Raw genomic sequence first — 18,383 nt, 5'->3', positions numbered from 1 at the left:
TTGGACAAAATGTCAACTCACATAGTGATTTCTGTGTCACAGTTAAGACAGCAAAATCTTCTATACTCCAGCAAGAATGCAGCATTGAAATAAGGTGGAATGCAGTTTACATGGATTAATCATATATCTCTTGACTCAGCTACTAGCTTAAAAATATTGCCTTCTTTTATTCCACAGGTCTATCTTGCTTTCCAGTCAGTATGAAGATGCTCAGTAAATGCAATCTGCTGTTCTGGAAGAAACACTGAGACCATAAAGAGAATGGGATAATATCTCAGCTAGAGGGCTCCATATGTTGATGACAAGGTATGGTGTACTGAGAAAGAAATAGGATTAGAATTGTTCTAAGTACCTATGAGTCACACATAATACTAGGAAGGAAATAACATTTTCTAAATGCACTGCACTGTGCCACCAAAAGTGCAGGTGAAAAATCTTTACTTTAGCACAGACAGATGGGAAGCTGAAGTTAAGATGGCATTGGAGATATGCACTATTGTAATTTGAGATTATTAAAAAGCTCCTAACAAAGCTCCCAACAGGCCCAATCCTGAGCACTACTGTAGAATTGATTGTACCACTGATTAAGGAGTAAACGCCAGTCCCATGCAAAAATCTGCTAATATATTAGCAGACTTGCTTCCACTAATCAGAATAACTGAAATTACATTAAAGGGTGTTTGAAGTGCATGTTGGGATGGATGTTGTTTGCCTGTATTCAGTTATTTTCCTCAAAAGAGATGTTCAGCAGAGAAACAGTGGAAAAAAGTAAATGTTGCCATTTTGTGAGGTTTTTTTTGCTGTGCTTTTACCACGTAGGTCAGTGATGGTAAATAAAACACATTTCAAAATGCTGCAGCAGTGAGGTAAGATTTATCTGGGCAGTCAGGACTGATCTGAATTGCGATTGGCATCAGTACAAGAAATATTTGGAGATGATTATTCCTGGACTGGTCTATGGCTGGGTGCTAGCTCTGGTGTGAATGTACTCCAGTTGTGTTTATGTGCTGAGATTTGTTTACCCATTTAATCTCCAGCTACATCATGATGCACTTCTAGGCAGTGGATGGAGTTGTCACTTACTGGTTTGGTAAAATACGGTCTTCTATTCAAACTGTTTTTAAAAGCCATATGTTGTTACACTTTTTTTTTTTTTAAAAAAAGATGGAGACTGGAAATGAGGTACAGAGATGCCTGAAGGAACAGATGCTCTGGTAAGACAAATGCCAAATGCATCCACCAAATTAGCAAGTTGCTGAACTTTTGATAAATCTTAATGAAAACCACTTTTTTTGCAACAAAGTTTTGTCAGATCTGACTAGTTTTTACTAAACCAAGTTCTCATTGCCTATGAGTGGAACCTGCTTGAATGAAAATGGGGGAAAACCAGGTGAGAGCTGGGTGTTGTTTAAACACATTATATCCCACTCTAAGAAATTATTATAATTCATCAGAAGAGCAATGTTGGTGATCTATCAAAAAAGGCTTCTGCCTATTCTGAATTTTTAAAGCCATGTCATCTTTCAGCTTAATGATCTTTTAATATCAGCCTTCTACTCTGCAGAATATCTCAGAAATTAAGTACTTACATATACATGGGCTGTAGCTGTAAATGAGATGTCTTCTGTGGACCTTGATAGCCGTAAGAGTCAAATCCTCCTATGAAATCAACTGAAAGGGGGAAAATTGTTTTCATTAGCAACATCTTTTCAGAAGTGATAGGCACTATCCTTCAAGGATCACCCAGCACACAGATTATTTTTGACAGACACCCTAATAAACCACTAAAATTAGACCAACTAATTGTGGAAATGCAGAGAAAGTGTAAAAAAATAGAGAAAGGCAAAGTGCCTTTTAAAATGAAATTAATTTTAAAATCACAGAAAGACAATGAGGGATTTATAACAGCCATCTATCTATGAGAAATACCCACACATCCTTCTTTTTTAAGTAGGCCACCTCCCTGGAGTACAAACCACCATGATATTCAGATATTACAAAGGCTGAAAACCATTTATTTATTGGCATGAATGCATTGCTTCTGACGGTGATTACTGTGCCTGGCTTGCTGTCGTACTGTGGTTCAGGGATAGAGAGGCAGGAGCGTATTGATCTGACTCTGTCTGAGAGACAGAAGTTTCTCTGATTCCCTGCTTTGACATTCGGGTTGAAATGCACGAACAGAGGGTTGGAACAATTTATCTGAGCTTCAGAGATGAGGCTGCACAGATCTAAGGAAACCAGCATTTCTCTCAAGGCACTGGAGGTCTGCAGGAAGGTTGTAGGGTGGGAGTTATTTGTTAATTCACATCACTGACAGTTCCCAATGGTCTTCTCATGTTTATTTTAAACAATTTCCAGGGCAATTCAATCTCATCTGAGCCTGACACCCCTGTTTCTCTGCTATAACACTTTCTTTACACAGATAAAAGTGCACCCTTTGCTTCCTTTGCACCAGCAGACCCAACTATTGGCTTTTGAGGATTATTTGTGGGCAGCTCTCATCCCTGAAATATCGCCTCTTACATAGCAGATGTGAATTTGAAATGACTTTGATAGAAAAGGGCCAAAGAGTTCAGGTATAGAAGCACATTTTTCACAGGTCTTGGCACTGCTACTGACAGACTGGCTCTGTGTACATTAAAATCAAAAAAAGGGAAAAGGTTCTTTGATAGAGGATAGCTTCTTGTGGATCTAAAATTAAGTAACGTTCACTTAAAAATCACAAAATGTAAATTTATAACCCTTGTTTTGAGAATCTTCACAGTGTTTGAAGTCCTTAAATCTTGCATTTATGAAGTTATTTAACACTAAGGTACCCCACAATGTGTGCCACACTTATCAATGCAGTCAGACTCATTCCAGACATCTTACAGAATCAGATTATTGTACCCCTCTGTCCACCATTTCCTTTGCAAGCAAAAAGCCACCAAAACACTGGACTGAACTGGTACAGTGTGTCTCCATTGGAACTACAGACATGTGGAACCTCTCAGCCACCTTCTTCCCTGACAAGAATGGCCCCTGCAGAAATAATTTAGCTGTGTTCTGTGGGACCATTATGTATACTCTTATTCCAGAATGATGTTTTACTAGATTAATCCCTGACATCTCTAATGAAGGAGGTTCTATAATCTGTGTTGTCTTTCCCTGCACCTAACTTCGTAATGTCTAATTGAAATGTAATTTCCTCCAAATTAACTACTTTTCTACATTTTGGCCTTTTCTCCCTATGGATATGAAGACAAATGAGTTACTTTTTTTTTTCTCTCATAACTACTTTTAAGCATTTTCAAAAAGTATTTTAATGCTATCCGTCTTTTGCAGATTTAAGCATACCTAGTTCTTTCAAATTTTTCTCACAACCCATGTTTTCCAAACCTCTAAATTTTCAAGCCTGAAGATCCTTCTTCAATGTGCTTGTGTTTTTCTTACAGTGTGGTGCACAAATCTGAACTAACTGGAACAACTGCTATGTAGGTCTTCTGTACATTACCTGGCATAACATGATGGTGTGGGTTTGTTTGTTTGTTTGTTTGTTTTCTTCTTTTTTCCACAGCATAATGCAAATACTTAATAACCAGATATTTATTTTTCTGTTTTGACACTAACTAGTCTAGCCAAGTAGTCCATATTTTATCTGAAGACACTTGATTGATTCTTCCCAAATGGAGTTCCTTTGAACTTGTCAGTACTGAACTTCATCTTCTTGATTTCAAGCTACTTCTCAAGATCATTTTGACTTCTAATCCTGTCTTCACAAGTGCTCATACCCCTCCCACTCTGGCTTCATCTGAAACAAGTGTTCTCTCCTCTGTCATTCTTGCTGTTACACAAAAATAATGACCAGAATTAGCCAAAGTCTGAAATGTCATCCCAGAAGGCTGATAGCTAAATAGAGTTTTAAAGAATTCTGCACACAACCTATGATGACTGCACCTGGATAGCGCTTCCCTGGTCTGCTTCCCTGGTCAAAATCTTTTAAAAATCAACATAAATGCCATTTGTTTGTTTCTATTTGCTGTCTGTAACCATCAGATAACTTTATTACAGTGAGGTCATGTCTTTGGAAGCACACTAAGTTTATAGGCACAGAATGAAGAATTCACTATAGGAACACTGTTGAATGAAGGACCAGACTAGCAGAAAAAAAAACCCAACAACCCTCTTATTCAAGTAAAAAGTTCAGCAAAAAGAATGGACACTGTTTAGCTATGGTTTGTTGTTCTTTTGCCCAGGTGTTTGTGGTTTTTTTGTTTTGTTTTGTTTTGTTTTTTGCCCCTCACTCTTGACCTCTGACAACACAAGTCAGAAAATTCCTCTGTTGGACTGAGTTTTTCACTGGTGTCATGGTGTCAACCCATGTCACTTTACAGATGTTACTTATTTGCATTTGTCTGGGTTGTGTACTTCCCAAGACCCTTCATGCAACCATTATTTGAAGGCTGCAGGCATAGATACTCTATTTTGCAACCATTGGGCAAAAGGCCTTAAGGGTGATTTTAGGCTTGTTTTCAGAAAGCTAAACCAGCGTGTTAAGACAAAGATTTCTTTGAGTAAAGCGAGTTTGTTTGGGCATAGAAGATTCACGCTGGATATCTCTGCATACATTGTGTCTTTGTCCTGTTGCACAGAGTAAACACAGAGTGTTAACAAGCCAGATTGTCAAGAGGTGAGCAAGGTAAGTTTGTAGAGACATTTCTAAGTTCAACTGACAGTGGAAGTTCCCACGTGTGTATCCCAATGATGGTAGGGCAGAGAGTACTGCTGTGACCTTGTCGTAGGCATACAACGACTTCTTACACTTTACAACAAACTTTGAAAGGCAGGTGAAGGTAAGCAATACAAAGTGAGCTCCAATACAAAAGGATTTCAGCAATTTCTCTGTAGCAAGTTTTCTTGATGGTGGCAGTTTCTCAGCGCTGCAAAGTCTGCGATGTCCAGACTGTGCTAAAAGCTCCCTGTGGACTCTGAGCTACTTTCTTAAAGCATGTAGAATGCTGCCCTTTCTGCAGGCGTTTTATCCTGGATGTGCCTGAAAGGTCACCAAAAGAGTCATATGACTGATACATTCCTCGCAGCAGTAACATGAGATGAATAAAACAAAGCTCATTAGATGAATTGCTATAGAGGTTTCCATCCTTAACCTCATCTATCAAGCACATTTTTGACCATTTTATTGTACATTCATCTTGTGTGTCACTTTTATCAGAAAGGGCTCTTTTGTTGTGTTTTGCTCTAGTAAAATCACTCATGCATATACAAACAAATACAGAATCCCATTCCTTTGAAATTTTGGGTGCTGAGACAGTTGTTTTCCTAGCTGGAGTAAAATAGCATAATAACAGTATTATTTATTTGTAAAATATGTTACAAGAAATACAGCCAGAGCGTATTCTTTCTTTGCTGGAGTTAAGGGACTTATCGGGTATATGTCTGTAGTTACAATGTAACACGAACAGGACATATGGCTCAAAGTTGGGACAAATTTTCTATTACTAAGTACCCATAGGGATATGAAGTTTCAGCCTTTGCTCACAGTTACAGTTCCCACTGTCTCCATTGTACATCAGGACAGGATGAAAGGCATAAATGGGTTTCTCATTTTTAATTTCTAGAAGTTTGTGGTGTATAAAGGAACCATTAAACTGAAATACACAAAACCACCTCATGAGCATGGATGTACATATGGGAGAAGGGACTCTAGAAAACTAGCAGCAAGAAACAAACTGATAAAACCAACAGATGGACAAAGAGAAAGGAAACACCATGGAATAAAAAAAATAGTATCTTCCTGTAGAAAGCAAAAGGAAAAACATTAAATAGAAACCAGGAGACTAGACACTGTTATCTGTATGGAAATTTTAATCTGTAAGATACAAATACAGAAGCATAAAGATTCAGGTCCACAGCTATTGTATATATATTTATAGTTTCAGTGACTTAATTGAAGCAATGATAATTTACATTAGCTTAGGATCTGACCCAATGAGTCATTCAGGGCACATGTGTATAGAAACGTGACTGATGCTATGGCTTTTCTTGGATTTTAGTAGGCGTGAAAAATCAATGCAGACTAGATATGAAAGGATATAGAGTTTACGAATGAGAAGGGAGATGAGTGGCTTTATTTGTAAATAAAAGGAAATGGAAAGTTAGGGAAACAGCCATGTACTTGGCCAACCTGTGACCTACAGTATGGATGACTTCTTGACTGTTTTCAAACCCTCTCCTTACTTTGTTCCTTGGCTACTACTGTTTGTTTTGCTGATTATCTCACCCCTACCCTTGATGTATGAGGCTCTGCCTCTCACAGCAGTGAATGTGCTGCCAGCACTCAACCCTGCCTTCACGATAGCATTTGCTTCCTGCCAGTGGCTCCTCTTTGAAAAACGAAAATGTCTTTGGTAGTAGCTCTGTAATGAGGGTGACTTCTGTCAGGCTTGGGTCTGTGACTGCCTCACTGGAACAGGCTCCCAGAGGAGGCAGCCAAGGTCCCAAGCCTGACAGTATTCAAGAGGAGACTGGACAACAACCTCAGACCCATGGTGTGAACCGTGGGGTTGTCCTATGCAGGGACAGGAGTTGGACCCATGATCCTTGTGGGTGCCTTCCAACTCAGGACAGTCTGATTCCTCCTCTTCTCCTTCAGTTTGTCCATCCCGTTGATGAAGCAGCTTGGGCCCTGCAGCTCTATCTATTAGTTCTATCCCAGACACCCCTATCACCTCCTCATCCACTTCCCTTCTCCCATCTCCACTGGTTTCTCTCCACACCATCTCTCCCCTTTCTTGTATGAAAAAACTGACAAAGTTTCCTGCTTTCTTCAGTTTGCCAGCCCTTTTCACTTCTTTTACAGTTAATTTCCCATTCTCTCTTACCATAGTCACAGGAATTTTGTCCTGTAGAATTTTGTTTGTCCCAGTGACAGTTTTTCTCTTAATCTCTTTTTTTTTTTGTTTGTTTTTGCATTTCCCTCAAAATACAAATACATGTAAATTCCTTTAAAAAAAACCCAACCAAACAAACCAAAACCAAACAAACAGACAAAACCAAAACAAACAAACAAACAACAAAAACAAAAAACCCCCCACCCTTATCTCTGCTTGTCCCACTTTGTCTCCTGATGATTTCAAACACTTTCAAACACTTTACTGTGTTTCTGTAGAAGATTTTTGCTGATCTTATATTCTGTCCTTTGCACACAGCTGGGACCATAGTCAGATTACCTCTTCCTATGCAAATTTAGATACTGGTAACCTCGAGCACACAACCCTCTCTGTGGTCATCCAGCCACCTTTCACACAGCCACTGCTCTCTTCTTCCTGAAGTCTTTGCCTCACTGCTCTCTCCTCTGCAGGTTCTCACCTTCCTCCTTTCATCATTCCTCTCCTGTCTTGCTGGTTCTACCTCCAACATGTGTCAGAGTCCCATGAGAAATAACCTTCGCCTTTCACTTTTCCTCCTGTAAATGGGGTAGTCGCACTAACAAATGCAAATTCTGCTGTCGTTGGGTCTCTGAGGTGTCACAGAGTACTGGGCTTGTGCTCACTCTGCTCCCTCTATACAAACTAAAATCTCAGCTTCTCTCTGTGATATTTACCCATGGATAATTAAACATCAATTCCAGTTCAGCATGGCTAAAACCAGAACTCTTAGCTGCTCCTCTCTAACGTTCTCTGCTATGCCTTGTAGTGAATGATGGCACTTGTATCCTCAAGGCTGCCTGTCACTTGAGGATATAAGTTAGACGTAAACTTTGGGTTTGGTTGTGCATGATTTAATTTCTGAAGATTATTTTTGCATATTGAAGAAGAAGACTTTTCTATCTGTTGACACAGCTATAACATTTACCCAGGGCTCTCAGTGTCAAACACCACAATTGTTCCTTTTATTTGAACTCACCAAATGTGTAGTTGAGACAAAAGCTGCAAGACTAATCTCTTTGGCTAGGTTACTCCCCTCCACATCCTGCTACTGACTTCATCTTCTATATTACATCAAGTAGAAGCTAAATCTTGTCACATTTAAAGTCTTTTGTAGAGACTTCACATCAGTCTCTCCTCCTTCTATTTCTAAATTATATATTCTGCCCCCATGCTGCCAGCTTGATCTGCATATTAGCAAAATTTCCAAGCTCTTTCTCTCTTTGTGAGAAACAAACAGTTCTCTCATTATTTTCCATAAAACTCTTCTTAGTTCCTTTGGCAATAATTAGGTCGCCAATGCCCTTATATTCCTGTCTACCACAGTTAATAATATTTGCTCAGTTTCTTTGTGATCACTTTCTGTCTGTACCCACCAGTTGCCTGTTGTCTAATACATAGATTACAAGCTCCATGAAACATGGCTGGTGTTCATGTTTGTACAGTGCTCGGCATCATGGTAGTCCTTAATGAACCTAAATTCATGAACCTAAAGCACTAAAATAATAATTAAAAAAATTACAATTATCCATTATAAAGATGTTACCATGTAAAAAGTGCTAATGACCAGGGAAGTGTATGTGCATGTGCACACAGATGCTTCTTGCATATGCATGTCATGATTGGACATTTTTCCCACATGGTATAGCAGAGAGAGAACATGCGGTGTACATGTCCTGGAATGTGATGACCTAAACTTATCTACACCAGCTCTTGAAGCCAAGGACTTGGTCCTCTGGACTCAGACCTGGGAGGTGCAGGGATTAAGCTTCACTGCCAGGGCAAGGTATATGAGGCAAGAGAGAGCTGTGCACAGATGTTGGTATCCAAAAACCAGCCAACTCAGAAGAAATGCAGGGGAAATGTAAGCTTGGTTTTAATAACTTTGGAAATGACATATGGGAAAAAAACGTAAAAGAACATATGGGAAAAAAACCGTAAAAGAACATATGGGGACGCCCTTGCTCCTGCAGCTTTGCCAGTATCCTGCTACCTGCCTTGCTGTCTGGTGAAGACACTTCCAAACACTTTAGTGCTGCTGCCTTTTTATGCTGTGAGCATGGCCTCGTGGCTGTTCCACAATATAGCACACAGGAGGAGGTTTCCTTGAATACAATCCCAATAAAGTTTGTTTACAATGATAATCAAATGTTATTGGTCTTTGTGCTGAGTGCACAGTGATTTAGAGTCACAAAACAGGACAAAGCCAAGCCCTGGCAAAGCAAGGGGAGAGAGGGCATCTGCAAATACGTGAGGCTGTGTCCTTCCTGCTGGCACAGGAGGGCTCAGAAACAGCATAAGGACTTGGATTTTCACTCTGGTTCTTGCAGTGCAATGAACTGCATTTCTGCCAAATAGCCAGTAACCCCTGTGTGTGCTCTTAGCTCACCCATTTGCAAGGCAAAACTAAAACCTCAGATTCTTAAACTGTAACCTCATGGCTTTTCTGAGCCCTGCAATGTCCACAAGAGCAACAAAGGGAAACCCCTACACAAATTTTGGTGGAGTTTCCCAGCTTAGATTCTGCCCCACTGTCACTATTTCCATGCTGTTTACTTTTATAATTGTCAAAATTATTACCTTTTTTTTTTGTTTGTTTGTTTATTTTTTTTTTTTTCCTCAGGGGCTTTTTGTCCAGATTTTTCTCCTCTTACCATGTTTCTTGTTGGATAAAGGCTTGCAGCATCTTCTTGTGTCTCTGTTGCTGCTGATCCCTTGGGTAATTCTTTGATCAGCCCTTCTGAGATAAGACATAGTACTGGGGAGATATGCGGATTTGTGAAGTCTGGTAAGTGACACCTTGTGTCATCACCATTACAGAGGCTCTGACAGGGATCTCAGCCTGATACTCCTTGTAATTAGGACCAAGCAGGAATGCTGATGTTGCATTCAACATGAGCCCAGCTCATGGTTCTACCCAGCAGAAAACACCAAGATGAATGATTCTGAGGGTTCAGATATCGGAGAATCTAAAACGCATCTCAGACTGCCCAGCAGACCAGGGATCTGGTCATGAGCAGAGCCTCAGAGCAGGAGGTGAGGAAGACTATGCCCTGGAGCAATGCCTCAGCAAGGCAGGGCTGGCCAGCCGGAGGAGCCATGTCAGGGAGGTGGGAACCAGAGTCATGGCTGAGCAGAAAGGAGCCAGATTGAAAGCAGCCAGAAGTGACCAAGCAAGTGCTGGGAGGCATGACCAAGGCTTTGGTAGCCAAAGGCAGAAATGGGGACCAGGAATAGGGCAGGTGAGAACAAGAGCCTGAGACCAGGAAGAAAAGGCTGGAGCATAGCTGCAGCAATGAGAAATACTGGCCTGAAATTTTCAGCACTACCTTTTATATCTGATAAATGCAGCAAGCCACCTGTCAAGCCTATAAGCCTGGAAATAGGGTTGTGGCCAGGTGCTGCCGCTTGACTCCTGCAAGGCTTTTCAAGGCTTGTCCAAGCTTGCAGTGGGGCTTGTGCAATGCTCAGAAGAGAGTCTGTAAAAGACCTCCACTCAGCTATGAGAACATTTGTAGTCTGAAGAATATATTATTTTCCTAAACTGAACAGACCTGGACACTGCTGGATATTAGCAATCTGCTTTCCAATTTTCATGTGTGAGTACTAAGCAAAAAATACAGTGCTGAAATAATTTTTGACTGACAAATAATTCTAAGAATTAAAGAAAATGTGGGGTAGGCTGAATTATCATAGAAGTTATCAAATGAATCATTAGGAAAAATTGTTCTTAGCTAGATCGTTGCTAGGGGCAAGCGATAAAGAGAGGAAAAAAGAAAAAAGGAGGAAAAAGAAAATGCCAGGGGCAGTGGCATCCAAGTGTGACCACCGCACTAATAAATTAGAATAAGAGTCATTAGTAGGTTCAACAAAGTGGAGAATTAAGGCCCAAATCTATGAAAGTTAACAATCCAATACTAATGAAGACCTATCTAGATATGTAAAAGAAAAAGGAATAAGGAAAACTTTAACAGAAGGCATGCTGATAAAAATAATTTAGTATAAAGCTATGTTCCAGACATGTAGAAAATTGCAAGGAGCTCACATTGACTGTCTTAGCAGGGAAGACACTAAGAGGCTGTGGGCAGGTGTCCTTTTCAGGGCCACTGGAAATGGTTAACAAGTCTAGTCCACCCACAGCACCTCATCGCCACTATTCTCTGAAACATAGCTGTCTTTCAGTCCAGACTGAGTATGACTGGCAAGGACCTGCCCTGTTACACCCGCTCATTTTGGCTGAGCCCCCAAGGAGCCAGCCAGCCACCATCAGAGGATGGGAAAGTGGGGTGAGGAAGGGGCCAGCAGCCCTGCATCCATCAGGGTGGAGGAGGAGATGCTCCCCCAGGCATAACACAGGAGGGCCTGCCCCAAAGCTTGCCCTCCCTGTTCAGTGCAAACAGCAATAAATGACTCACATCAAAATGAAGTCTTTCACTGACATCAAAACCAAACATGACAGTCTGCCTGAAACCATTTTCTATACAATTTTCAGCTTGTGGAGAGTCTGAGATTTTGCTGATTTTTCCTAATTTTGAATATGAGTTTTGTTTATTTTTAAATGTCAAAATATTTCTATGGCCAGGAAAACCATGTCTTATTTAGCCATGGCAAGAATCTGAGCATCTCTTCAAATAATCTGTGGCTTTTGTTCTCAGAACCATCAGTAGCTACTCTCTCATTTCTGCTACTGGTTTGGTACAATGTGTGGGGAATTGTCTCATGATCTGGACCTCTTTGTGTTCCTCTCCTGAAACAACTAATTAATGCCAAACCAAGCAATATTTTCAAAATGTTTTGCTATGAAATGTATCTTTCTTTGTAAAAGACGTTAACTCTTCATTCCCTTTTCACATGTGTGGATCTTTTCCAATACTTCTGCATCTTGTCTTTCTTGAAAAGACGAAACATGGGTTATGAATAGTTAAAAAAAAAAAAATGATACAAGGTAAGTATGTCCCCCTGGCTGTTACAATGCACTGATTTTATTAAGCGGTATTCCATTGTGACAAGCTGCTGGAATGGAAATGTTACTTCCTTCAAGCTCTACATTATGTTATTTAGACATTTTTTAAACTTGACGTTGACAAACCCCACAGGAGGTGGTGATAGATGCAAGGGGAGTGGCAGGGAAGACAGTGAGGGAGAAGAGAAATTATCATAGATGGAGCCAGCAACACCGCCATTTTTCCCTGTGTGGCTTTATTTATATATTTGCCTCATACCACAGCCCTGTCTCCTAGGGATTCCTTGAACATCAACTTCATTAGTTACGAAGGCAGCAATCCATAACCAATTTTCTTTTCATGTCAAGCTTGTTCATGTATAAACCCAGCCCTTTTGTTGGAAACATTTGCAATTAATCCCACAAACAAAGAAAATGCAAATCGTACAGTTTACCCTAAGCAACCCTTCTGACTCAAGGCCCTGACCACCAACTATTATACACTAAAATGAACTGAAATTCCCACTTTGAATCTAACCTAATTTTCTAGTGATAATAGGCATGGATTCCCAGAAGCATTCTATGCATCTAGATAGTAACGTCCTAATTTCCTTTCCTGGTAAATGTTTTAAATAAGATTTTAACACCAAAGGAAATTAACCTTTAAATTAATTGTAATTATAATATGCCATCACTGATTTTGTCTTCAGACTAATTACTTGCTATTATTTAAACAAACTGCACCTCCTTTGAGCTTTAAGTTTGTTTCTCTCTCTGCAGTGCAGTGCCAAATGATCACAGACAAAGCTGTGTAATGTCTGCCAAGCCCTGTGACACCTTGGACCGCTCAGGTCCATTTGCATCTCAGATGCAGCCAGTTTCAGTTGTCATATCTTCCCACCATAGGCTTTCCCCGCTGCGCTTCAGCCTCACTCTGCAGCTCAGACGTTTTCAGCCTGTGCTTTCTGACCAGCCGGCATGCCTTGTGGGATGCAGCATACCTGTGAGAATGAGATGCTCGGCATTGGCCTTCTGCTTGGCAAAAGGTCCCCTTCAAAACAGGACATGGCTAGAAAGAATGACACAGGATCCAGCTGTTGATACGTGCAAAAGACTGATGCTGTACAGGCATCTCAGGGAATTTTCTAAATGTTCCTGGTGGCACCGCGACTCCTTAAGACAGCTCTCTTTAGGACCACAAGCGTGAGGCAGTACCATGGGATTTCAAAGGCTTCTCTTTCTCCATGCTTCCATCAGCATCCTGACAGCTGAAGACACACTGTTTTCCTCTCTTTAATTTACTTAGCTCACGTAGCAGTCACCACACTAAATGAAACAAGTAAATGGAAAAAGCTTCTAATTTAGCTGCAGGCTGTAAATTGGAGAATGCAGCTGAGCAAAAACAAGCTGTAGCTTCAGCTTTTGTAGCCTGTTCATTGAATTCTCATTCATGAATGACCTGTTCAACAGTTGGAGAACAGCTGTATTTTAAATATTAGTTTGTATTTGTTCCTACACTTATTTGCTGCTATGTTGCCTCTGCAGAGCGCCCAGGCTGTCCTTAGCATTAACCAAACAAGTCAGACCAGCAATTCACCCTGTTGTGAAAGAGGTGTCCACCACTGATAAGTCAACTTGCTCTTTGGAATTATATCTCTGCCTCCATTGACTGTAGTGGAAATCTCAATTGTTCATTTAAACTGCAGGCCTAACTACATACGACTGTAGGAATATGATATGAATACCATCCTTGACTTCTTGTGGCATCAGTGAGGGGCCCAAAAATGCAAATGTGTTTCTCCTCCTGATACTGCTGTTCCTTTGACAGGTTCCACTTCTGTTATTTCAAAGATGTAAAGGGATTAAAGATGCGGAAATCACCTCCCACCTGCCAAAAAACTATCACAAGTTCTGTAATATTCCCACATAGCCTAAGGAAGGCAGCTGATGACAGTTCATAAAGCCTGTGGTAGCATGGAAAAGATGAGGGTGGAAAATGTGAAGATAGAATGTTCACTGCTTTCCAAAGGAAGACACAGGACACATTACACAAATACTAGGTGCAAAATTAGTAAAAAATATAGCTGAGATGCTGGAACTCCTTCTCTTGGGAGGTTATGTTTGACAAAAATATTCTAATACAGGAGTACACTTTCAGGAAAAAAATATCATTGTGGGCAATGAAATATGAAACCACTTCTGGCTAAGGAAGCCCCTGAACTGCAAACTACTGTCAAGATTTTTGGGGAACCACAAACTTACTGTGTTCTTATATGTCTATATGGCAAATAGATATGGAAGTAAGCATCAGAAGTTCTTCATTGTTGGATATATTGGGCTAGATAGATCTGGTATCTCTTATCTTGTGTTATGTTACACAAGTGTCACAGATAGAGCTGCTGTGTTGGCAGGGCTGCAGCTTACACTGCAGCTGTGCTGTCACCTTTCAGCTGGCAGGAGGAAGGGACCTACCAGGCTACCTGGGAAAACAACCTCCAGAGATGCATTCAAGCCCAGCCTTGATGCAGAAAGATGGTTGCTGTCATCTTCAGGTGTCTCCCTCAGCCTTAGTTTGTTTTTCCTTCCTATCTTTCTCCTCTCCTGGTAGGTTCAGAATTTGCAGCCATATTCACCAGAAAATGAGAAAGGAAATAAAGAAGCAGAAATAATAGCTGAACATTTGCTACCAGTTTCTCTTTGTCTTTGTTTTAGAGATTTTTAAGCAGGGATGGAAACCGATGTATTATTTCTCTGTAGTGTCTCACTAAGCAGATTGTGAAAAGCATTTGGCACAGAAATAAAGTAATATCTGAACATATTCTGCACTTCAATAATGCCTTTCATCCCAGAAGCTCAAAGTTATGAAGCAACACGCCTGTGAGCTTGTCCCTGTCATTATTTTCCATTTTAAATATAGGAAACAGAAGTATGGAGAGGTTAAATAACCTGCCCAGAGGTGGAAGGTAGCCTGTAACAGAGCTAAAAATAAAAGGATTTTCTAGATCTCCCATATGTTTGTCAAAATTTCACCTTTCTCACAACTAATGAATTTAATATTTTCTTTTAAAATAAAATCTTTGTCATCACATTTGTATGTCCTGGGTCAGGCCTAGGATCCCACAGCGGATTGTTATTTGGCACAGAGTTTATTGGCACAGAATTGCTATGTTGTATTGCTCACCGGCAGATATCCTCTATCTGGGGTATTTTCTTCCTGAATGTTTCCAGTAATTCAAACAGAATCTTGAAGCTTTTATGTGAGGTGTGAAATAATTTAAAGCTTTATCTAGAGCTTTACTTCTGTGCCAGACATCCCAAAAGCTGGGCTCAAGGGAATATGCAGCAAAAAACTATTTAATGGAGCTGCAATTTCTTTTGCTTTGCAGTTTACCTGGAAACAATGCCAAGATAAAAGAAGATAGTGTATGTGCAGGTTGGATCCCTGCTAGTGTGAGATAGTGCAAAGGTTGTACCTCATGGCACTCAGGCAACAGTCAGGCCATATTTATTCTCTCATTGCCTTGGCACTATGTTATAGTAGGTAAATGCTGTTTCCTCCCTGTCTGGGTCTGCAACGGAGCCTTCTGGATTAGGATTTCACTGTGGGATACAGACTGAATTGATGATTTTTTTTAGGCTGGGGTTCCTTCCTAGCCAAAGCTGTACCCCTATTAACAAGCCAATCCCCTTTCCCTCAACAGAACCTGCAAGACACGCAGAATTCCCACTTCATTAACCCAGGTTACTTTTTTAATTGCTTACAGACAGAAAGCCCCAGGAGGATGTTGCTTTATTGCATACATTGCAGGGTTTTCCACAAAATATCTGTATATTCAATAACATTTTCAAAAATACATTGAATTTTCTTTTAGTAAGGCAGTAACAGCTTATAGCAGGGAGCCAAATTGCTAGAGAGGAAATGCACATTAAACGAACATTTCAATGTTATTAAAAATAATGTGGAGGCTTTAAAAATGCAAGCCTAATATGATTTTGGAAAACAAATGAGGAGCTCCAATAAGTTACAGCCATTGCATGCCTCCAAGTAATGATCGTTGCTGACATTTTCATGCTTTATTTTTAATTGCTGCATCTAATAATGCTAATGAGGTAAGAATGACAATGGCTTAGGCATACCAGTGGCAGTAGCAAAGAGGAGAGCATTGAGGCTGCAGCAGCCCTTGCTGGGCACCCGTCCTGCCTTGTCTTTCCCAGATGGAGACCTGAGGCACTTGAAGTCTCAGGGTTTCTCCTCCTTACACAGGCACAGGTGACAGGATGCAGAAGGGACCTTTGGGAGTGACAAAGCACCTACAAAAGAAGCCATCCTTGTCTGACCCTTGGAGGTGGGTGTTGCAGTTGAGCTCTGGTGCAGCCAGCATTACAGTGCTGCTTGGGACTGTACCAAGAAGGAAAGCAGCTTCCTCTTTAATCTGTGATGCAGAATTAACCCAAAGTGGATTGTTCTCATGAAAGGTAGTGTAGATATGTGCTTTGATTTAGGTGGCCTGCTACTGGATTTATTTGGTGTGTGAGTAATTAAAACCTCTAGACTTGCTGATTTAGCCATAGTTATGACCCTGATTTGATCACTCTATTGTTCCATTCTTAATCCTTTAGTGAGGTTAGAGCAGGTTAATCTTAGCGAAATGTTTGCTTAATTCTACCCTTGCTCATTTGTTCTCTTAATAAAATCTGCATAAAGAATGGAGAAATAGTAATTCTTTCAGCTTGTTCCAATTACTCTGAGAGCAAAGCTAATTCAGCCGAAGCATCTTAAGAGCAACTTGATTGTATTTCTACAGTTGAGGCTCTGTGCCAACAGAAGATGAGGCACCTTGTCTGCTCCAGAGCAGTGTCATTATACTCCTCTGGTTAAAATCTGGACCATGCTCATGTTTGGCTCTTGAATGTTGCATGACTTTTTCTCCAGTCTCATGCATTGATGTCCACTCCTGCCAGGCTCAGTGTTTCTGCCTCTTCTGCTCCTCCTCTGGGCTGCTGTTTCTCCCACGGCCCATTTGCAAAGCAGATTGAGTGTACAGGTGTTCACCACGTCCATTGTGAGAAGCAAACACTTTTTCTGTTGGGTTTGTCCCATAAGACAGGACTTGTGGCTAAATGCTCCTTTGGTGTGACCCAGTATGGTCATCTTTATGGTCCTCTGTGACTGGCAGTCATAAGTGGTCTTGAAAACATGAAACTAGATTTCTCCTGTGATGTCTGTGGATATATGGGTGGATAATAAGACAGCAGTACCCCTCTCTTGTTCTTCACAAATCACTTCAGAAGCTGGGAAAGCAGGGTAGTGGTATGGGAGAGTTGCTCTGTGGTGACTGGTTTTACCATAGGATCTTTCACAGCTAACACCTCTATAGAACATGAGGAGACGCCAGCTGCTGGACTGTGTGCAAGCACAAACTCATCCTCACCCCTGACCAGGTATGGATGTTAGACAGGGATTGGTGGGCAGCAGAGTAAGGCTTTTTTCTGCTACGCTAGGTGTCCTGCAGTTCTGGAGGATGGAATGCACTGCAGACAGGAGGGGTGTCTTCATCCCTCTGTGCCACAGAGCTTCCTCCATAGCAGTATGCAAGGGTGAGGAGCTGAAAAAGTAGAAAAGGAGATTATGGAAAAAGAAACACAGCTAGCACATCTGGAGTGACCTCAAGATCAAAGACTTGAATATACAGGAAGGTTTAGTAGTGGCTCTGGGACTTTTCCTGAAAGCCTTTCCCCTTCACACTCCCTTAATTGTCTGCATGAGATGATAGCATCTGTGAATGTACTGAGGAAGCTATGCTGAGGCATCTTCCTCTGGAGTACAAGTGCTGAATAACGTGACATCCGTAAAGTATACACTACTCCTCAGAAGATCATGAGTGATAGATATGTTGCCAAAAGGGAGGGAAAAGGAGAGAAAACATATCTAAATGGAAATAAAAGAATCTAAACTTTAACCTGAGCAGGGGGTATCTGTAAGGACTGTAGCCCTTGGCTGTCACAGTGAGCGCTTGGTGCATGTCACAGTGGATGTCTGAGCAGAGAGAGAACTAGAATAATTCTTACCCTCTGCTAAATTAATCCTCTCAGTAGAAATCAAAGCTGCTTTAATTTTACAATACCTTGAGGGGTCAAATCTGCTCTGAGCATTATTACAGCGTTAGGATGATTCAGCCTTTTTTTTTTCTTTCCCCCAGCCACGTTTCCAGAGCTCACCAGAGGTGGTGAGCTTGCACTTGTGGCTCCTGAGCTTGCACTGGCTTCCTTGTGCTGGGTGGAGATTTGCTCCTGTACCTCCGAGAGATGCTCACAGATGAGTAAAATGGATCTTTGGCTGGAAAAGGAGGACTGGCTGAGGTGTACTAACAAAGTAATAAAAGCCTCAAAATAGGCAAGACGATGGCAAGAAAAGGTTCAGGGAAGCATGACAACCTGTGGCTTCTGAACAACAGGAAGCACCCACCACAGTGAGCAGCAAACAACACCATATTGGCTGCAGTGATTTGCTTCCA

At 41.0% G+C, this 18,383-nt stretch overlaps 1 protein-coding gene across 2 annotated transcripts in view; it reads right to left on the bottom strand.

The window, feature by feature from the left end:
- Positions 1–18,383, bottom strand: part of NKAIN2 (sodium/potassium transporting ATPase interacting 2) — a 547,535-nt gene that overhangs the window by 10,559 nt on the left and 518,593 nt on the right. For both annotated transcript variants that reach the window (XR_010471338.1, XM_065056828.1), the window contains one exon: positions 1,590–1,671. Coding sequence is in view for 1 of the 2 variants with exons in the window: in XM_065056828.1 (XP_064912900.1) it covers positions 1,590–1,671 (82 nt within the window). In the remaining variant the exon portion in view is untranslated. The remainder of the gene's footprint in view (positions 1–1,589; positions 1,672–18,383) is intronic.

The sequence above is a fragment of the Columba livia genome, chromosome 3, assembly GCF_036013475.1.
Source record: "Columba livia isolate bColLiv1 breed racing homer chromosome 3, bColLiv1.pat.W.v2, whole genome shotgun sequence".
In the NCBI taxonomy this organism is placed as follows: Eukaryota; Metazoa; Chordata; class Aves; order Columbiformes; family Columbidae; genus Columba; species Columba livia.
This window is presented reverse-complemented; position numbering and strand designations above follow the sequence as displayed.